The sequence below is a fragment of the Erythrolamprus reginae genome, chromosome 3 (assembly GCF_031021105.1).
Source record: "Erythrolamprus reginae isolate rEryReg1 chromosome 3, rEryReg1.hap1, whole genome shotgun sequence".
Classification (NCBI taxonomy): domain Eukaryota; kingdom Metazoa; phylum Chordata; class Lepidosauria; order Squamata; family Dipsadidae; genus Erythrolamprus; species Erythrolamprus reginae.
Genome location: NC_091952.1, coordinates 156,596,420 through 156,619,057, shown reverse-complemented (window position 1 = coordinate 156,619,057; position 22,638 = coordinate 156,596,420). Strand labels below are relative to the sequence as shown.

General features: G+C 39.3%; 1 protein-coding gene across 3 annotated transcripts in view; it reads left to right on the top strand.

Annotated features, from left to right (window-relative positions):
* DNAH5 (dynein axonemal heavy chain 5) overlaps positions 1-22,638 on the top strand; it is a 189,312-nt gene that overhangs the window by 70,085 nt on the left and 96,589 nt on the right. For all 3 annotated transcript variants that reach the window (XM_070747103.1, XM_070747104.1, XM_070747106.1), the window contains 8 exons: positions 1,085-1,297; positions 3,343-3,567; positions 5,361-5,533; positions 7,295-7,473; positions 8,118-8,305; positions 11,280-11,474; positions 15,589-15,723; positions 20,711-20,818. In XM_070747103.1, the coding sequence (XP_070603204.1) occupies positions 1,085-1,297; positions 3,343-3,567; positions 5,361-5,533; positions 7,295-7,473; positions 8,118-8,305; positions 11,280-11,474; positions 15,589-15,723; positions 20,711-20,818 (1,416 nt within the window). The remainder of the gene's footprint in view (positions 1-1,084; positions 1,298-3,342; positions 3,568-5,360; positions 5,534-7,294; positions 7,474-8,117; positions 8,306-11,279; positions 11,475-15,588; positions 15,724-20,710; positions 20,819-22,638) is intronic.

Here is a 22,638-nt window from a genome sequence, read left to right as displayed (position 1 = left end):
ATCCCATATGTTCATGGCTGAATTGCCCCAATTTATAGAATATTACACAGGCTGATTGGAACTGATGAGAATTATATCCTGATTTGCTTGGTTTCATCCATTCCCTGTTGCCCCCCCCTCTTTTTTTTTTGCTATCTGTTAGCTATTTTTTTTTACTAGATTCATACAATGAATAGAATAGAACTACGCCACTTTTGGAATGACCTAAGCATAGTTCATATAATTATCTACTACAATGTCCTACCTGTCAGTAACTACTTCAGCTTCAACCACAACAATACATGAGAACACAATAGATACAAACTTAAAGTGAACCACTTCAAACTTGATTGCAGAAAATACGACTTCAGCTGCAGAGTGGTCAATGCCTGGAATAAACTACTTGATTATGTGGTTTCATCTCCAAATCTGCAAAATTTTAAGCTTAGGCTGTCTACTATTGACCTCACCCCATTCCTTAGAGGTCTGTAAGGGGCATGCATAAGTGCATCAGTTTGCCTACATTTCATGTATTAAAATTATGTGTATACTTATGTGTATTATCTAATACAAGATTGACAAAATAAATGCTACAATACTACAAATTAAATGTGCAATCTCATGCATTACTAGGCAATGCTTCCTCTGCAGATGGGATAATAATACTCTGTTTTTTACATTATTAATTTAATATTAAATTAAAAATGTAAAAAACCACAGTATTATTATCCCATTTCAGAGAAGCCATTGCCTAGTAATGCATGAGATTGCACATTTAATTTGTAGTATTGTCAGCTAAAATGTTCTTAGATCCTGAAAATATATTTATCTGTCTCTTTGATGAGTGAATGCCAGTCAGATTAATACATGACTTGAGGTATTAAATATCTGGCTTGGTATAGGATTTGCTGCAAGGTCCATGGGAGATCTGTGATAGAATTGTATGTATTCTGTATATTTTATAGAATTAGTTTTTTTAAATATTAAGTAAACAACAGGGAAAGTTGCTATTAGTTCCAACAAAGAGCACCTTAAAAATATTGGTAGTCCTCATAACATATTTATTGTTACTATAAAATGTTCATGAAGTATGTATGATTCACAGGTATATGATCAGATCCTTTCCATTTCTTCTCGGGAAGGTGAGACAATTGAACTAGAAAAGTCTGTTATGGCAGAAGGCAATGTAGAAGTTTGGCTCAATTTACTTTTAAAGGCATCCCAATCTTCTTTGCACCTTGTGATTCGACAAGCAGCTGCAAATATTCAAGAAGCAGATTTCCAATTAATTGAGTTTCTTAATACCTTCCCTGCCCAGGTAAATTTATCTCTTTCCTTCTTCTCAGTAGGGAGGGTGTGATCTACATCTCCAGGGTTGTGATCAATACAAACAGAAATACCTTTACTATGAATTATTTCTAATAACTACTACAGTTGGTATTTAGGAAATCTTATTAAATTTAGTAGAGCTTCAGAATGGATAGATAATAATTTGCTAATGTGGTTCATCTTTAGCTCTTAACTTGGGTTTGGAGTTCTTATGAAATAGTATTAGTTCCCTGTCTTGAAAAATGTAGGATGGACTTTTGGGGATACATTTTCCAATGTATCTAAAAGATGCCTGTGTTAAATAATGTATAAGCCTTTCACCACATGGTGTCTATAGATTGCTTTTAATAATGTCAGTCTTTAAAAAAAATCAAAGAAAAATAAATAAAAACTGAAATTAAGATCGGGGAAACTAATCAGAGATACAGTAGTTCTGCTTCTTCCATATGATGACATATGATGAAAGCAGAGGTGCTAACAGGTTCTTTAGGACCATTAGTAAACTGGTGATGACAGTGATGACGACATTGATGAGCTGGTTCAGTGCCGGTCTGTGGGCACCCCCATCTTGTGTGCACAAAAGCTATCCTTTTTATTTGCTGTGGTCATGTATGCATGCACAAAGCACGCACATATGTGAAGCACAACCCTGAGCAAATCTGCAGCAAAAGGATCCAGAATCCACCCCAGGGTGAAAGCATCACCTCGAGGCTCGACTACTGCAATGCTCTCTACATGGGGCTACCTTTGAAAAGGGTTCGGAAAATTCAGATCGTGCAGAATGCAGCTGTGAGAGCAATCATGGGCTTTCCCCAAAATGCCCATGTAACACCAACATTCCGCAGTCTGCATTGGTTGCCGATCAGTTTCTGGTCACAATTCAAAGTGTTGGTTATCACCTATAAAGTCCTTCATGGCACCGGACCAGGGTATCTATGAGATCGCCTTCTGCCACACGAATCCCAGCGATCGGTTAGGTCCCACAGAGTGGGCCTTCTCCGGGTCCCGTCAACAAAACAATGTCGTTTGGTGGGGCCCAGGGGAAGAGCCTTCTCTGTGGCGGCCCCGAGCCTCTGGAACCAACTCCCCCTGGAGATTAGAATTGCCCCTACCTTACTTGCCTTTTGTAAACTCCTTAAAACCCACCTCTGTCATCAAGCAGGGGGGAACTGAGACATCTCCCCCTGCCTATGTAGTTCTAGTGCATGATATGACTGTATATGTTTTTTATATTGGGGTTCCTTGCTTTTAGATTTTTTTAAATGTGTAATTGTTATCTTAGATTTTAATTAATAGATTTGTCAATATATATTGTTTTTGTCACTGTTGTGAGCCGCCCCGAGTCTGCGGAGAGGGGCGGCCTACAAATCTAATAAATACAATACAATATCTTTTATTGTTGAAGAGGGAGACTGAAAGCATGGTAGAGAGAAGGACAATCCTTGAAGTGCAGGATAGCTTGAGAAGGAGAGCATTTGGTAAGGAGGGTCTTCTGCACCCTGTACCTGTTCCCTTCAACATGACTTATAGCAACTGCTCTCATTTCTTTTCAGAATTTGGAATGAAACGAGAGCAGATTTTGGGTACTTCTAAATTTGTAGGAGGAAAGAGGATGGTGTGTGTTTTCCCTGAGATAGTTCATTTGCTTTGCTCTTTGTTGCCTACCTCTACTTCTGAGGAAATACTAATTTGATTCCAAGTGCAGCCTAAAGTGTTCTATGAGCTGTTCTTATGATGTAGCATTGCTGTAAAACCCTGCATCATTTTACACTCCACAATTCCTTTGATTATATCAATTAAGACTTGTGTAAATATTGGAGATACAGATCCTTCTCTTCTCTCTTCTGATACATAAATGGGTAGATTAGGAGTTTGAGATGGGAGAAGATTATTAGATCTAGTTTCAGTTTTCACTGGTGTATACAAAATTTTAATTTTTAAAAGTGTAGTGATCAGTTATGGTTGGCTGAATAAAAAGGATTTGGGAAGCTTAATAATGAACTCTCTAAAAATTAATGTAAATTATTTTTTAAGGTTGGCTTGCTGGGTATTCAAATGATCTGGACACGAGAAGCAGAAGAAGCTTTGACCAATGCAAAATACGACAAAAAAGTGATGCAGAAAACAAATCAATTTTTCTTAGAACTCTTGAATATTCTGATAGAAATGACTACCAAAGATCTGAGTTCTGTGGAACGCATCAAATATGAGACACTGATCACAATCCATGTGCACCAAAGAGACATATTTGATGATCTGGTAAAAAGAAACCTTATTTAAATAACTGCTAATGAAAGTCTGAATTCTTCTGAATAAAATACAGTATGTCTATAATTTGTAAATGTAATCAATGCAGTCAGTCATTTTGGACAAAATGTTACCAAGTTTATTAATGTTACAAAGCTTCTTTGACATAATCTAGTAGCTTTTTTGTTTTTTATTTTGTTTTACATTTCTGTATCAGTACATGAACAAGGTAGCACCTGAGTGTCATACATTTGAATGCAAATAAGACTAGTATAGTTAATCATAATTATTACAGTCAACCAATATAATACTAATATTTCTCTTTCTATCTCTTATTCTAATTTTTAATTATGTCACCGTTATTTAAAAGACATTTTCTTTTTATCCTACCTAGTTTCTAATCGTGTCACCTACCTAGAAAAGGGAAGAGAGAGAGAGAGAGAGAAAAGCAAATTAGAAGAACAAAAAAGAAAAATAATCTATTCATCATCTCTTGTCTACTTCAGTGCTTTAGTTGCTAAGCTTTTTTTGATTTTGCCTACCATATTCCTCTCTTGGATCTTTATCTCTTTCTACATCTACTTCATTACTGTTCAAAATATTTCTCCTGTCTCCACCCTCTTCTACTGCCTAGTTTCCAAAATTTCTGCCCAAACCCCTATCTCCTTTTCTAAAGTGATCTTCCAGTATCTCCAATTCTCTTTTCAACCCTCTTAAAATATCTCCCCCTGCTTAATTCATCAGTCACTGATATTTTCATTATTATCTCCTCCTTGTTTTCTTCTTTTATTAGCTGTTGTTCCAGTTCATTTTTTTTCTCCATTTCTTCTGTTGGCTCCTTCTTTTCCTGGGTATCTCGGTCTTTACTCATCATTCCTCGTATAGTATTTTCCATTTTTTTCCATAGCTTCCTCAAATCCTTTTTCCATGATGTCTTGTGCTTTGAAAAAGCAACTTCATCTTCTTCAAGGTTCCACTCATTTTTTCCTTATAAAGCATCTTATTTTGTTTTAAAAAGCCCAATGTTTGTCCAATAGTCTAAGAACATTTTATTCAGTCCTAAAATTGTCATTCAAGAGTATATTACCGTATTTTTCGGAGTATAAGATGCACCTTACTTTTGGGGAAGGAAAATAGGGGGGGAAATCTACCTACCAAGTATTCATCTGGCTAGCGTCCTTAGTCTATTCAGCTTCAGAACCTTCTTGCTTAACAACATCTACTAATAGAATCCTATTTTCCATTGTATATAATAGTTTTAGGGATTTCCCTATGCAGTGAGCCCAGATTCCTCTTCTTTTGATCTACTCAGAGCCCATAGAAAAGGAGACACAATTTTGTGGCTAATGGTTACTTCATAGATGGACCTTCAAAGAAAAGTGACTGCGACTAGAGGAAGATACTGGTTCATGTCTATTTTTAAGTTAATTCACCATTACTTTTCTAAATCTAGTCATGTTATATTTGCTCTTAATCATAAAGTAATATCCATTATTCAAATTTAATGCATTATAAATCAAATTAATCACTTGATTATTCAGTTTTTTTCAAGGCAGAAGAAAGAACAATAGTCAAATGCTATTTGTGGGTAGGGTCAGATATAGAGCTTGCACCATGTATTTACTGTATGTGTAGGGATTGTTTTATCAGTTTTATGTACTTCCATTACATTATGTGGCTACCACAAGGATAACCTAACTTTGCATTCTAAAATATATGTTCCTAAGTAATAAACAGAAAGCATGTCTGTACAGTTAATATTAACCCCAATATTGAACTATGATAGCACAATCCTTTGTTTCTAGTGCCGCATGCATATCAAGAGCCCTACAGATTTTGAGTGGCTGAAACAATGCAGATTTTATTTCAAAGACGATGCAGATAAAATGATGGTGAACATCACAGATGTGGCCTTCATATATCAAAATGAATTTCTGGGCTGTACAGACCGTCTTGTCATCACACCTCTCACAGACAGGTGAGGCACGTATGAATATTTATAGGTTGAAAAAGATAACACTGACACTCCGCAGTGTCATTTTCCAATATTGGCTATGGAGAATGTCTCGTGAGTTTGTAATGAAGATTCAGTGGGAGATAAAGGAGTCTCATTTGACTCTGGACTTGTCAGGATTAGGAAATAGACTGTACAAGGAATCTAAAATTAAAATTGATTGAGATATGCGATCTTGTAAGTTTGGCTGTGTTTTCCTATGCTCCTATTTATACCCCAGTCAATCAAGAAGGAGTCTGCTTGAATGTCTTCCGAATTCTGACTCCTTTCCCAGGGCTTGCACATTCTTCTGTCCTTTTAATTTTTGTAATAGTTTCTAAGCATTACTCTATCTCCATGGTTCTTTGCAAGAATACATTTAGATTAGGCATAGTATTGAATTTTACATGGAAGGGGGAATAGGGTTTGTTTGTTTATTTGCCTATGAGGGCAACATACAGCATATTCATATCTCATTATATAATGTTACCTCCCCAACTTAAATTTATTTATTTAATTGTATTTGTATGCCGCCTCTCTCCAAGGACTTGGGGCGGCTCACAGCATATATAAAAAAAGAACAGTAATATAATCCAATTAGTAGTACAATATTAAAAACAATTAGAAAGAGAAGATTAACCTAAAAAATTAACTTATTAACCAAACATTCAGCAATCATATTTAAGGCATTCAGTGGTCAGGGGAAGATCTAAGAGTCCCAAGCCTGGCGGCAAAGATGAGTTTTTAAGCTCTTTTGGAAGGCAAGGAGGGAGGGGGCAGTGAGAATCTCTGGGGGGAGTTAATTCCAGAGGGCCGGGGCTCCCACAGAGAAGGCTCTTCCCCTAGGTCCCGCCAACCGACATTGTTTGGTCGACGGGACCCTAAGGAGGCCAACTCTGTGGGATCTCACCGGTCGCTGGGATTCGTGCGGCAGGTCTCAGAGATAATCTGGCCCTGTGCCATGTAGGGCTTCATAGGTCATAACCAACACTTTGAATTGTGCCCGGAAACTGATTGATAGCCAATGCAGTCCGCGGAGTGATGGTGAGATGTGGGCATTTCTTGGAAGGCCCAAGATTGCTCGCACGGCTGTATTTTGGATAAGTTGAAGTTTCCGAACACTCTTCAGAGGTAGCCCCATGTAGAGAGCATTGCAGTAGTCAAACCTCGAGATGATAAGGGCATGAGTGACCGTGAGCAAAGACTCCCTGTCCAAATAGAGTCGCAACTGGTGCACCAGGCGAACCCGGGCAAACGCCCCCCTCACCACAGCTGAAAGATGGTGTTCTAAAGTTAGCTGTGGATCGAGGACGCCCAAGTTGTGAACCCTCTTTGAGGGGGTCAATAATTCCCCCCCTAGGGTGGTGGACAGACAGATGGACGTGTCTTTGGGAGGCAGTACCCACAGCCATTCCGTCTTGTCTGGATTGAGTCTGAGCCTGTTGGCACCCATCGAGACCCTGACAGCTGGATTTATAGAACAGAGTATAAAAAAGGGTCTACCACAATTGGTTCTCAAGAAACAACACTAGGAAAGGCCAACCAAACCATACTGAACATATTAGGCAACAGAATGCAGCCTGTAACGCACTAAAATGGGCATTCAAATATCTAGTAAGAGATGATACAGTGAAATAGTGTTCTCTTTTGCACAATCACTCCATATCTTATCCTCGCCTTTCAGAACCTTTAAGATTTTCAAATGTCCATAAGATGAACATGTTCCTGTTCCTTATTTCTTTGTAGGTGTTACATTACTTTGGCTCAAGCATTAGGCATGAGCATGGGAGGAGCACCAGCAGGCCCTGCAGGGACTGGCAAAACAGAGACCACGAAAGATATGGGAAGGTGCCTTGGAAAATATGTTGTGGTTTTCAATTGTTCTGACCAGATGGATTTTCGAGGTCTGGGAAGAATCTTCAAAGGTCAGGACATTTTTTATTATGGAAAGTGACATTTTGTAGCAAATCAATAATGGATGAACAGCATGGGTCAACTTTTGGATAGGGATGAAAATGGGAGTATGTTGATTCTAGATTGGCCTGAATATGTTGGGAAGGGAAGGAACAAAATGTCCCACAATATTTTCTTTCCAAAGTGCATGTATTCAAAACCAATGCTCCAAGATACTGTATGACGTGTAGGATATGCTTATTATCAAGTGTGTCTATTGTGCTTAATTGCATCCATTTCAGATTAATCATAGTTTATCGTCTTATATAGGAGGTTCGCGTTGTAATAAAGCACAGGAATGGGTAAAAGCAAACTTTGAAAAAATGCAAGACTCTATAGCAAAAAGTGGAGGGGGGGGGGATGTTATCTAGTTCAGCAGCTTGCCCAGAATGACAATTCATTTGCTTCTTTCAGGCACCTTGATTTTAATCCTTTTATCTGATAGAAGTACCAACATTTGAAGCACATATTAAACATCATAAATTCAGCTCTAGCCTTCTCTAAACTTGCTTAAACTTTAACAATTTTTTTACAAAACACTGTGATTTGATAATTAATTATGCAAAATGAGTGCAGGGCTGACTCCTTTTAATATCAACCTTTTCTCTGATTTAAGGTCTTGCTCAGTCTGGATCCTGGGGCTGCTTTGATGAATTTAATCGCATTGATTTACCAGTGCTATCTGTTGCTGCCCAGCAAATTGCAATTGTTTTGACCTGTAAGAAAGAGCGCAAGAAGAACTTCATTTTCACTGATGGGGATAATGTAGAAATGAATCCTGAATTTGGCCTTTTTTTGACAATGGTGAGTACTCCAAATATAGTGGTTTAGCAATATCACATATGAAGTATGGGGCAAAGTTAAGACTTTTCTACAACTTCCAACTCTGACCTAAAATACAGGTAATCCTTAAGTTATGACAGTTAACTTAGTGACAATTCAAAGTTGTGACACCATCCCCAAATGTACTTGTGACCCAGTCCCCAAGTTACAAATATTGCAGCATTACAGCAGTTGTTCACTTTTATGACTGACTGCAGAGACACTGCAACATGCCGTCTGCTTCCTCCTCCTCCGTGGTTCTAACAGGCACTGGGCCTGCTATGCTAGCCTATCGGCTGTTCCCCATCCTGTCACTGTTTGCTCACTTACCTTTCAAAGATAGGCAGAGCTCAGGGCCAAATGACAGAAAAGTGACCATCTTCTCAGATGCAGATGAAGATGATTTTGTTTGATCTTGTGTTCTTACACACTCTTCCATCCCATTCGCAAAAGCTTTTGGTGTAGAGCAGTGGTTCTCAACCTTTATTTTATTTATTTATTTATTTATTTATTTATTTATTTATTTATTTATTTATTTATTTATTTATGCATGCATGCATGCATGCATTTATTTATTTATTTATTTATTTATTTATTTATTTATTTATTTATTTATTTATTTATTTATTTATTTATTTATTTATTTATTTATTTTGTCCAATACATAATACTGTACACATTGAAGAGAATAGATATGTAATAATATAAATAAAGAAAAGAATAGAAGAAAAGATATAAAAGTATAGGTGAACATATTTGAAAGGAAGAAAAGATAAATGAGATAAGGAGAGACAATTGAACAAGGGATGGAAGGCACACTGGTGCACTTATGCACACCCCTTACTGACCTCTAAGGAACCTGGAGAGGTCAATCGTGGATAGTCTAAGGGAAAAATGTTGGGGATTAGGGGTTGACACTACTGAGTCAGGTAATGAGTTCCACGCTTCGACAACTCGGTTGCTGAAGTCATATTTTTTAGAATCAAGTTTGGAGCGGTTAATATTAAGTTTGAATTCTGTGACCCCTTAATACAGTTCCTCATGTTGTGGTTACCCCCAACCATAAGTCTAGCCCCAATTCTCCCAACAGAGATTTAAGCTGATTGGCAGGAAGGTCAGAGGGATACCCCCACTGTAAACACCTGATTGGTCTGATTGCAAAAATATGTTCCATGGCGCCAGAATAGAAGCTTTAGTTCCTAACACCATGGGAAATTTGTCTTTTCCCATGGTCTTAGGCGACCCCTGTGAAATGGCCATTCAACCCCCAAAGGGGTCCCAACCCCCAGGTTGAGAACCACTGGTGTAGAGGAAGGAGGCCTGCAGGGGCACGAGATCACAATCCCAAAACTTCTGTCTCCTTTGCAAAAACTTTTGGTGCGGAGAATGGAGCCTCCATTCCCTGTGCCAAAAGCTTCTGCAAAGGGGATGGAAACCTTCATGGTTGTGATGTCACGCCACTTCAGGCTTCTGTCCTTTGCACCAAAAGATTTTTGCAAACACAAGCTTTGGAGATGCAATCTTGCACCATTGCAGGCCTCTCATTCATTCGCTGGATGAGCTTTTTCCACAGGAGACAGAAAAACACAAGATCTAGAGAAAACAGCCTTTGCCTGCATCTGAGAAGACAGATGCTTTCTTGCCATATGGACACGAGCTCTGCCAATCTAAGCTAAGTGAGGAGAAGGCCAAAGCAGCTATTGAAACCCTATGGGGTGGGAAGGAGAGCATGAGATATTTCAGTGGATTTGGGAAGACCTTGAGTGGCCAAAGGCAGGACGTCTTTCCCTGCATTAGCCAATACAATGTGCACTTAACAACTTGATGATTTGATTAGCAAATGCATTGGGAAGGTTATTCATTTAAAGGATGAAATTAATATTAGAACTATAAAAAGCAGTTTCAGTTGTGATTGTAACTCAAGGACTGCCTATATTTTGGGGGTTATATAATTTTCCATATTCAATGTGCATATCCAGAAAATGCTCTAAAATCATATAAGTCATGAGATCCAGTTTTCAAGCTGTGGACACACTATCTAGAGCAGGGGCAGGAAATTAATTTTGCCATAGGGCCACATGAGAAATTGGGATGGTTTTAGAGGGCCGGATTAATATAATTAACTCTGTTCTACCCAATACTGTATATTTGTCAGTAGAACTGTGTTAATTATATTATAATTATAAATTATAATTATATATTGTGTATTGTGTATTGTGTATTGTCTTTGGAGAGGGACGGCATACAAATCTAATAAATAATAATAATAATATATTGTATATTGTATATTATGCATTATATATTATGCATTATATATCATGCATTATATATCATGCATTATATATTATGCATTATATATTATATATTTAATTATATATTACATATTATATCTTGAACACCCGGTTCTTATGTAGAAAAGTTGGACTGACCTCTGCGGGCCGGTCACAGACAGCGGGCAGGCCACATCTTGCCCAGAGAGTGATATCTGTTTTTGAAGACATTTGAACCATTCGAAGTTGGGTATTAGACATTCTTTCTATACAATGCTTCTGAGTTTTTCTCAAAATAATAAGATTTTCAAATTGTTGCCATTTTTCTAACTTCATAAATCAAGAATGATTTTGTTTTAAGACAGAAGCCACAGCTCAGAGAACATTTGGTAATCTTCTATTTCTCTTTCCTTCCACTTTTCCAACCACGGTCGATTTCTTCATAGGGTGAGGTCTACAAAATAGGGCTAGGCCTATGTCTGAAGTACAGCATGATTATCCGAGCATGATCATTTGTATTTTAATTGGGCCTGGCAGGCTATTTTAGAGTTCCCACAAAAGAAGACCATATCGAATGCCAATTACAAATATATTTGTTAGCTTTGTATGTGAAGTAGAACAGTAAAAGAAATTCTGAAAAATATTTTTGAAGTCTAATTCAGTTGATAATGCTATGTTTAAATCAGAACCCTGGGTATGCTGGTCGTCAAGAGTTACCTGAAAACCTGAAAATCAACTTCCGCTCAGTGGCAATGATGGTTCCTGATCGCCAGATCATCATCCGTGTCAAATTGGCTAGCTGTGGCTTCATTGATAACATTGTACTTGCAAGGAAGTTCTTCACTTTATATAAACTTTGTGAAGAACAATTATCTAAGCAGGTAGGAGAAATTATCTTTTATGAACAATTCTTTTCTGCAAATAGCCTAAACAACAGGCATGAAGTACAATTTAAATACTGTAGATCCCAGGAGCTATAGTGATGAAGTTCTTAGGAATGATAATGTTACAAAATAACCTTAATACTTATGGTCATTTTATAGGGCAAGGAATAGCTCATCAGTAGTGTATTTCTTTTTCTTTTTTAATGGAATGTAGTAGTACACGGGCACATTGCAATTTTAACCCTCTAAAATAACAAAAAAACTAGATTGTAATTCCTCAGAACATTTCTTTGAGGTTTAAGTTTAAATATCACTTCTTTGCATGGTGCATCAAAGCCAAGGGGGGGAAAGTGGGGAAAAGACATTGTTTCCTTGAAAATATTTTTTTAAATAACTACATTAATTTTAATATCATACCAAACAATATTTAATGAATGTTTTGTTAACTGAAACAGCGCAAGAGCTGTCCTGGCCTAAGATTGATTATGTACTTCAAATTAGTGTTGACTCTTAGTGACCACATTGATTTTCTCCAGAAAGATCTCTCCACATTCTGGACTCTTCAGGTTGACCAACATTGAATCTATCACTGCTGTAATTAACTCCAGCCACCTTACTACTGGTTTTCTTTTTAAAAAAATATTATTTTATTTGTCAAGCATATGTAAGATAACAGATAAAAGTATAAACATGATTTTGAATATATGAAAAGAATATGAGTAAAAATTATGCACGCCCCTTACAGACCTCTTAGGAATGTGGTGAGGTCAACAGTAGACAGTCTAAGTTTAAAGTTTTGGGGATTAGGGGAAGAAACCATAGAGTCAAGTAGTGCATTCCAGGCATTGACCACTGTTGCTGAAGTCAAATTTTCTGCAGTTGAGTTTGGAACAGTTTACCTTAAGTTTGTATCTGTTGTTTGCTCGTGTATTGTTGTGGTTGAAACAGAAATAGTCATTGGCAGGTAGGACATTGTAGCAGACAATTTTATGTACTATACCTAGGTCAGATTGAAGGCAGCTACGTTCTAAGTTGTCTAAGCCCAAAATTTCAAGTCTGATGGCATAAGTTATTTTATTGTGGATATAAGGAATGGATTACTCTTCTCATGAAATATCTCTATAGTCTCTCAATTGTATTAACATCTCATATGTAGTGAGGGTCCCAGACAGATGAGCTGTATTTGAGAATTGGTCTAGCTAATGTTTTGTATGCTCCAGTCTAGTTAGTAGTACAATATTACCAGAGAAAAAGCTATGCAAGATTAGGTTAACGACTTTTAATTCCATTTTGGAAATGCTGTTACACTGAGCTCTGGTACTTAGATCTTTAGAAATGAGTATTCCAATGTCTTTGACAGAGTGAGGGTCATCTACAAGATCATGTCCATCCGGCTTGTATTTTATGTTCTGACTTTTTTTGTCAGTGTGTAAAAGAGAGCATTTGTTGGCTGAGACTTGAAGTTGCCACTTGTTTAACCAATTTGACACATAGTGAAGGATATGAAGGATAGTAGCATTGTTGATGGTGTTAAATAGTTTTACATCATCAGCGAAGAGAACGCAGTTGCTTTTAATACTATTGCAAAGGTCATTTATGTATAAAGTATAAAGTTGGTCCTAAAATGCTGCCTTGGGGAACACCACTGTAAACAGGTACAAGATTTGATAGAACGCTTCCTATTTTGGCCACTTGTTGTCTGTTTGACAGGAAGGCTGCTATCCATTTATATAGGAGTCCAGAAATGCCATAAGATTTTAGTTTGGGAAGTAGTTTGTCATGTACCACTGAATCAAAGGCTTTATAGAAGTCTATGGAAATTGTGTCTGTTGCTTTGCCAGGGTCGAGATATGTAGTCCATATGTTTTTGCAGTGTAGTAGTTGCAGATTACAGGATAAGTTTTTTTCTGAAACCAAATTGTTTGTTGTAGAGTAGGTTGTTTATTTCTAGGTTGAGGGTAATAGATTGGTTAATGATTGATTCCATGACTTTGCAGGTGACGCAGTGTAAAAAGATTGGTCTATAATTTTCAACTAAGTTGGGGTCACCCTTTTTGAAGATTGGGATAACTGTGGCTAGTGACCATCAATTGGGCAAGGAGCTGGTTCTGAAATATTTTTCAAAAATTATGCTTAGAGGTTCTGCTAATGCTATGGAAAGCTTTTTAAAGAAGTAGGCACATAGTCCATCAGGTCCAATAGATAGAGATGGTTTTAGATTGTGTGGTGCCTTTTCAATGTTGTCTTCTGTAAAATTGTAATTGTAATTATTTGTGGCACCACTAGGAAATATTGAGTATGAGTTGATGTTGTTTACAAAGACTGAGCCGAATAATTTGTTAGAGATTGGCTTTAACAGTTTCATCATTACAGGCTTTATTGCTAGGTCTTTTTCAGGATGGGATGGATCTCGCGTTTTTAAGTTTGTTGTTTACAAAATTATAGATGGCATGGCTGGATTTTGTGCACAGATTTTTCTCTTGTTTGATGTGATAATTGCAGCATTCAGTCTTTATTTGGTGGCATAAGTTTTTGTAGCAGCTTTAAAAATTAGCTATGTTAGTTAGTTTTGGTTTTTTTTGCCAAATATAATGTTTTTTTTAGATTGGAGCTTCCTTATTGATGTGGGTAATTTGTTTTTTTCTGATTTTGAAAGTTACTAGTGGTACATAAAGTTTAATGATTCTTTTGACTTTCAGTAAAAAAATATTATAATGGTCTTCAGAAATATTATAGCCAATGAATAGAATTTGCCAATCAAGAGATGAGAGTTCATTGTCTATGAGATCACAATTGGCTTGTTTAAAATTATAACTGGTTATCCCATCATTATGATGATTTTTGTGAGGTTGTATGTTGAGACCAAAGTTAATCATACTGTGGTCACTGTTGGAAAAGGGTTCTTTTATTTGTTGTCCATAACTTGACTTTAAGCTGTTACAGAAGATGAGATCAAGGCAGTTGTTGAATCTAGTGTTGTTAGTTACTAGTTGATCAAATCCCAGATTAGTTACAGCATTGTACAGGGTTGTATGTATGGGTTCAGTTGTACATTTGTTTAGGGTCCAATTAATAAGAGGTAGATTGAAGTCATCAAGAAAGATTATAGGGTGTGGGCAGAAAGATGTCCATGTTAGTAGTGAAGTTAATTTGTTTGCATGTTCAATGTCGTAGTCAGGGTCTCTGTAGCATAGTAAGAATTGAAATGTGGTATTTAAGGACAGCTTGCAGACAATGGTCTCAGGAAGAGCATCCTCCTGTATAACTTGAATATTTTTTAGATGTAGGGACTTTTTGTAGAAGAAACATGTCGTGGCAAAATAAACAAAAAATAATTATTTTTCTCTAAACAATGAATTCCTTTTTAAAAAAAGGAATGCTTTTTTATTTTTATATTTTTCTTGAAGCATTGATACATTTTATTAGAAGAATCATATTTTCATTTACCCCTTCCTTCCTTCCTTCCTTCCTTCCTTCCTTCCTTCCTTCCTTCCTTCCTTCCTTCCTTCCTTCCTTCCTTCCTTCCTTCCTTTTTCTTTTTCTTAACATTTGCATCAGAAAGATCATTTGGTTTCCCAAATATTTGAAACTAGTGTACAGTCTTGTACATGGAATGAGCTTTATATTTTTTCTCTCAGTTTATTATCTTGAATCAAAGACTCCAGAAGTTCCTAGTATTTTAGAATTAAGAATTAAGGCTATTGTGTGCACCTTTCAAATAACTATTTACAAGTAACCAAGAGAGAATAGTATTAGTCATAGAGAGTAATATCGGTCTCCAGTTTATTCAACAATTCTATTTCAATCAACAATCTTTATTTTAATAGTGTTACAAATGCATACTATATATCTCCACATTTGTTCTACAGATTACTGTTACTAGTTGTGGAAAATATATTTTGTTCTACTGCACATCTATATTATGTCACACTATGGGCAAGATAATTTACTGTTATTATTGGGAACTTTGAGTTCATTTTATCATGTTCAGTAGCAGTCTTCAACTATGTCCTTATTTCTAAGCCAGTAGGGGTTGGAACCCAGAATGTCTGTTTGCATTCTTGCTTCAATTTTGTTCCTTTATATCCAGAACCTTTTGTCTTATTTGTAGGTACATTATGACTTTGGTCTGAGAAATATATTGTCAGTACTACGGACCTTGGGTGCAGCTAAAAGATCAAACCCCAGTGACACTGAATCCACTATTGTAATGCGTGTCTTGAGAGATATGAATCTTTCTAAATTGGTAAGCATGAATTCAGATATTTGCTCTCTTGGGTTTATTTGAATGGTATTCCTTGGTTTCCATTCAAATATCGATTTGTTATACTCTTTTGCTTCTTCTTAGGCTGGCTGCTGACCCAGCTATCTATATATTAATTAGGTGTCAGAAATCTGTGAGCAAAACTAGAAGCTTATTTGGACCATTAGATTGACAAGGGGAGAATAAGCAATCACAGATTTTTAAGCCTAGATCCCAAACTAAGTAGAGATGATAATTTATTAAATCTGTAAACTGCACACCCAATTCCCAGATGCTAGAGAAAGCTAGAAGTGCAGCCAAGGGGAAAATGAGAGTCTTGAGTTGCCTCTTGTGACTGAGGAAAGAAATGGTTATAACGGAAGGAAAAAAGAAACCTCAGAAACCAAAGTACACTACACATACATTTGTTTGTTTGTTTGTTTCAGATTTATAATGCTGACCAAATAGCTTTATAAAGAATTACAAACAGGAATTCTTTTTTAGGATCATCATGGGCCAGATGAATATAATACATGTTTTTGAAATTACTGGCCAGACAGTTTCAGGTGGTGAGTTGCTTCTGGCCATCAGTTGTATGTTGTCAACCCTGAATTAGAGCAGTGATGGTCTTTATACTCCCATTTTAGATAAATAATACAATATCTGTAATATGGAGTATTAAACACTTCAATAATGATGAATAAATGCAACTTATGAGATCCCAGAGTGTGCAGAAGTAGTGTTCTCTTTTTACCAAACTCCACTTACCTCTACTTAAGAACTTTTCTAGATAAGAACCGGGTGTTCAAGATTTTTTTGCCTCTTCTTAAGAACTATTTTCTACTTAAGAACCCGAGCCCGGAAAAATTTCCCAGGAAATTTGAGAGCGGCACGAAGGCCCGGCCAGTTTCCTGCCATTCCCTCTTTAATCCCAGCCATCTCGAGCTTTTCTGGGCTGCCAGAGGAGCCTTTCGGTAGTTCTCCTCCCCTCACCTGCCTGAGTTTTTCTCTCTGGCGCAATGTATGGGAGGCAGCCTTGCGCCGGGTATATGGGAGGCGTGTGCTCCTCCTCGCTGCCTCAGAGTCCCTCTTTTGTTTTTTTAAGCCTTAAAGTTTTGGATTTTTTGATTCCCCTCACCTCACCTTTTTCCTTCGGCAGCGACTGTCCTCCTCCTCTTCTTCTTCCTCCTCCTCCCACCCAAATTCCGAGCTTTTATTTCTGTTAGTACATGGTACTCACCAGTGTTTGGGGTTGCCATGTATGTAAACTACCAATTGTAGTTTGTACCTTTATAGATGCAATATACCTTTAAGGTCTTTGGCTGGTTTGCCATAAGAGGGCGCCAGCACTCTCCCCTGATGATGATGCTGGATAGCTCATTCATTCTTTGCCTTTACCTTGTGGGGCGAGTATATTCTGCTTCGTGCTGCTATGTGCGGTTTGTTGTTTATTTCTGTTTTGTGCTTGTAAATACATATATATGCAAAAAATACTTGTTTAGCATACCTTAAACTCTGCTCTCCGTATGTCGAAGGTCTCGCAGCCTAGGTGCACCGAGACATACTAACAATTTCTTTCTTAATGGTTTTGCATGCATTATTTGCTCTTACATTAATTCCTATGGGAAAAATTGCTTCTACTTACAAACTTTTCCACATAAGAACCTGGTCACGGAATGAATTAAGTTCTTAAGTAGAGGTACCCCTGTAATAGGCATAAGCAACAAAAAGCCTACTTGAGTTTGTGGGAGATGAAAGAAAAATGGTACGAGGAAGTAGGCTTACATTGGTTTGAAAGAGCTGTGTCTTTCAAAAGTGATGAAGGACATACGTTTTGAGGAGTCCACATCCAGAACCTTGACACTAAGGAAAAGGCTTTCATTATTAAATAATCCAACTATAGAGCATTCCATAGCTAGGTTCATTAAGATTCATTGCTACATGCTCTACCTCTTTCAACAAAATGGAATGTATGAATGACCTTGGGGAAGGAGATGCTCCCTAGGAAACAATACAAGAGAGGCAGGAGCTCCCAGTGGCATAGCAGTCAGAGGAAGAAACTTAGGAAAGATGTACCCTAATGGATCAAGTACTGTAGTTAAAAGTGGAGACAGGAACTTTGTGCCTTTAGAGTTGCAAGATTCTGTTAATTTTATTCATTTATTTATTTATTCATTTATTTATTTGTCAAAACGTGTACAAGATAATAGGTATGATATAAACATAAACAAAAGCAAGTAGGTATAGGTAAATTTGGATAATTTATTTATTTATTTTATTTTATTTATTGATTGATTAGATTTGTATGCCGCCCCTCTCCGTAGACTCGGGGCGGCTCCGACTATAATAGGATAGTTGGACAGAAACAGAAGGCACAATGGTGCGCTTATGCACACCCCTTACAGACCTCTTAGGAATGGGATGAGGTCGACTGTAGACAGTCTAAGGTTAAAGTTTTTGGGGTTTGGGAAGGAAACCACAGAGTCATTAGATATGAGTACTCCAAGGTCCTTAATGGGTTCTGACACGAAAATAGAATTACCGGTAGTTCATCTTGTCTTGTTTGCCTGACAGTCGTGTATGTTCAGCCAAGATATTTCTAGTTTGCACATTTATTTTCCTACTGTATTTCACCATCATTTTAATAGCCTGCCAAATCTATTGGCTTTGTGCTTATTTCTGTGCAGAACAATACTGTGTACTGAACTTCCAAATGGGTGACTGAATGAATGAACAATTTTTCATATTTTGAGGGTTGAGTGGAGAAATCGGTTAGAATATTATAGGTTACTCGTTTTCTTTTCAAGACAATCCTTTTGTCATTGTGCTGGGAATATAACATATGGTAGATTACTGCCTATCTTCCGTTGCTGCAAACGCTGATTTAAATCCTTGTTTTGATGAAGAGCTAGCATTTTCTCTCGTTCCCCAGTTTTGTTGAAGTCCCTTCTTTTGGCATTATTTAGTGTTTTTTTACTCTAACTTTCTATAAGCCACCTAGTTTGTCAGGTGTTATTTTTCCAAATAGTTTCTGAAACATAATTTTTCACACACAGCATACCTGTCTCACTGAAAGATGATGGGTCTGAACCAATTACCTTTCATTTTGCACTCTTTCTGAAAACATTTTTTCAGATGTTATAATTTTTTCCACCAATTTCCGGGCCCTTGTAAATCCTTATCATTTGCAGTTTGTTCTTTTTAATGATTCCTACCTTGATAACATTTCAGTTTTATTTGCTCTGTCTTTTCTCTGACCCAGATGAGTAAAATGGGCATTATTTTTACCAGCAATGAAGTGAAAATATATTAAGATTAGTGAAGTGTGGTTTTTCTGCATAGCATAAAATTGTGAATTTGGTACTAGTTACTTGCATTTTTACATGATATAAAGCAGAGGTCCCCAACCTTTTTAGCACCAGGGACCGGCTTTAAGTTAGACGAGTTTTCTACGGCCCGGTGGGGGGGGGCTTTGGTCATATGGGGGTGGGGTTATGGAGGGGTGGAGCTTAGTGACGCAGCCTTCCACACTTCTCCACAGGGCGGGGAGAATGAGGAGGCTCCTTTGGCGGCTGGGGGCTGCCTGGCTTTGTGATTTTGACTGGGGGGGGGACTTAGGAAGGTCCTACTTCTCCCCCCCCCAGCCAAAAACTCAAAGCCTATCTGCTCCAGAAACTTGGCGATCGCGCCCCACCGCCGCCGCCTCCTCCGTTTCCCCCAACGGCAAGCAATCTAAACGCGGGAAGGGCATTCCGGCGCTTCCCTTCAGCCTCAGAAGCCCCCTCGACGCTGGAGGGATGGTTATGAGGGGAGCGAGCGAGGAGAAGAAGACGTCCCACTCATCGCTCCTGAGGGAACGGGCGAGGGCGTCGGAGACCCAAAGCCCATCCTGCGTGGAGGGAAACGGAGCCAAGCGGGGCCACCCGGAGACCTTTTCCCGTCTTCTTCTCCTCGCTCGCTCCCCTCATAACCAGCAGCCCCGCTCGCGGGGGGATGCCCGTTCGTAGCTACCAGCCCGCCAAGCGTCGAGGGGGCTTCTGAGGCTGAAGGGAAGCGCCGGAATGCCCTTCCCGGGTTTAGATTGCTTGCCGTTGGGGGAAACGGAGGAGGCGGCGGTTCTTTTCTCCTCGCTCCAGAAACTAGGCGATCGCGCCCCACCGCCGCCGCCGCCTCCTCCGTTTCCCCCAACGGCAAGCAATCTAAACGTGGGAAGGGCATTCCGGCTCTTCCCTTCAGCCTCAGAAGCCCCCTCGACGCTTGGCGGGCTGGCGTAGCTACGAACGGGCATCCCCCCGCGAGCGGGGCTGCTGGTTATGAGGGGAGCGAGCGAGGAGAAGAAGACGGGAAAAGGTCTCCGGGTGGCCCCGCTTGGCTCCGTCTCCCTCCACGCAGGATGGGCTTTGGGTCTCCGACGCCCTCGCCCGTTCCCTCAGGAGCGATGAGTGGGACGTCTTCTTCTCCTCGCTCGCTCCCCTCATAACCATCCCTCCAGCGTCGAGGGGGCTTCTGAGGCTGAAGGGAAGCGCCGGAATGCCCTTCCCGGGTTTAGGTTGCTTGCCGTTGGGGGAAACGGAGGAGGCGGCGGTTCTTTTCTCCTCGCTCCAGAAACTAGGCGATCGCGCCCCACCGCCGCCGCCGCCTCCTCCGTTTCCCCCAACGGCAAGCAATCTAAACGTGGGAAGGGCATTCCGGCTCTTCCCTTCAGCCTCAGAAGCCCCCTCGACGCTTGGCGGGCTGGCGTAGCTACGAACGGGCATCCCCCCGCGAGCGGGGCTGCTGGTTATGAGGGGAGCGAGCGAGGAGAAGAAGACGGGAAAAGGTCTCCGGGTGGCCCCGCTTGGCTCCGTCTCCCTCCACGCAGGATGGGCTTTGGGTCTCCGACGCCGCGGACCGGCTGGAAAACCCCAACGGCCCGGTCCTGGTCCGCGGACCGGCGGTTGGGGACCTCTGATTATAAAGCACTAATTTTCCTATTACTTTTTATTGCCAGATAGATGAAGATGAACCCTTATTTTTGAGTTTGATAGAAGATCTTTTCCCAAGTATACAGCTTGATAAGGCAGGTTATCCAGAGCTAGAAGCTGCCATCAGCAAACAGGTACTGCTTATAAACATTTATATACCGGTATTTTTCCCCCTAAAAACATCTCATATTGGTAAAAACAATTGTTTTTCCCCATATTCTTAGCTATCTATCTTATTTTGTGGTGAAGACACAATTCATAATTAAAGGCACAGTCCTACCTTGAATTCTATCAGCTAAGAGACAATTCAGTTTGGCAGAAATTCATAAGATAGCAGATTGATGCTAGTAAACCGGAATGGGACTTTTATTTAGGTTAGGGTATATGACTGAGTTTTAAGATGCCAAGTAGATGAAATACTTTACAAGTAAATGAATAATGGATATGTATGAGAAGTGATGAGAAAGTAACAGAGGGATAGCATTAAGAAACCAATTGCACCTACTTTATGACCCACTTTACAACCAGTCTTGCCATCGTTGTTAAGCAAGTAGTTGCAGCTCTTAAGCGAGTCACACAGTCGCTAAGTCACATTCGGGCTTCCCCATATCTCCTTTGCTAAGAGAGATAGCTGTTCTCTGAGTTTGGACCCATTTTAGGACCTTTCTTGCGTATACAGAGGAAATGGTATAGGTGACACCTCCCTCCGTCAAGGCTGGGAAAAATATTTAGAAATTTATCACCGAAGTGTTGGAAATACAAGGATAATATGGAATTCAAGCCAGAATTATTTGTTATTAGGAATTAAAACAGAGGGCTACAGCAAAGGGTCAATGTAGCTAATATTACACGTTCTGATAGCAGCGAGAATGGTATGCGCTCAGCAATGGAAGAATGAAAATACACCTTCAGAAAGAGAGGTAAAAAAATACTGTTTTGTGCAGAATTACTGTAGGTAGATTAACTCTAGAACTAAAGAACAAAGGGGAAACAGAAGACTATGAAACATGGAATAAATTTTACCAATGGTTGGGAGCAGTAGGTGGAAGTTGGAACACAATATAGCTAGGCTAAACAGACCCAAATGTGACATTATTCAGGATGGCGAGTCTATGGCACACGTGCCACAGGTGGGATGCGGAGCCAGATTGGAGGGCACACAAGGCATTACCCTATGCCAGCTCTAGCGCACATGCGCACGCTGGCCACTGATTTTTTGGCCTTGGAGAAGGCCGTTTAGCCCTCTGGAGTCTTCAGGGCCAACAAAAAACTGACCAACGAGCAAACCGGAAGCCTGTTTTTCTAAACTTCCAGTTTGCCCATTTGGTTGTTTTTTCACCACCACAGGCTTCAGTGAGGCCTGTGCTCCTTACACCTTCCTTTTCCTAACAAGCATGGCACCTCTGTATACTCCTTTGGATGAAGGTGACTTATTTACATCTCCCCCACCTCCACTCTTTCACCACCTCCCCTTTTTTCTCCTAACAAGTGCACCTTTCCCAAAGCCCCCCCCCCGGCCCCTGCACAGATTGGCTGGTTGTGAATTGTCCCAGGCAGCCAAACGCCCAATGCGAACTGTACTTTGACAAATGGGACATGGCAAAGGGACTGGGATGGAGGGATTGTGGTCCATGTGCTGGGGCAAAAGCATAGGGGAGCACCAGCTGAGGAGAAAAGCTTTTGGATAATAACACAGAGGCAAAACCCTGGAGGAGAAACAGGCATGGCGAAGTGTACAAGCTGAAAAGTCCTAGGACCTAGACCCTAGTAGAACTGACTAGGTGTAAAAATGTCTTGGCAGGAATATCTATAATGAATTGGCTGTAGACAGCACAGGAAAGGAACCTTCTTTTACTATATGTTAAAATTAGGTCAAGTAATGGTAAATTGGTCTGCATTGGTTGCTGATCAGTTTCCGGTCACAATTCAAAGTGTTGGTTATGACCTATAAAGC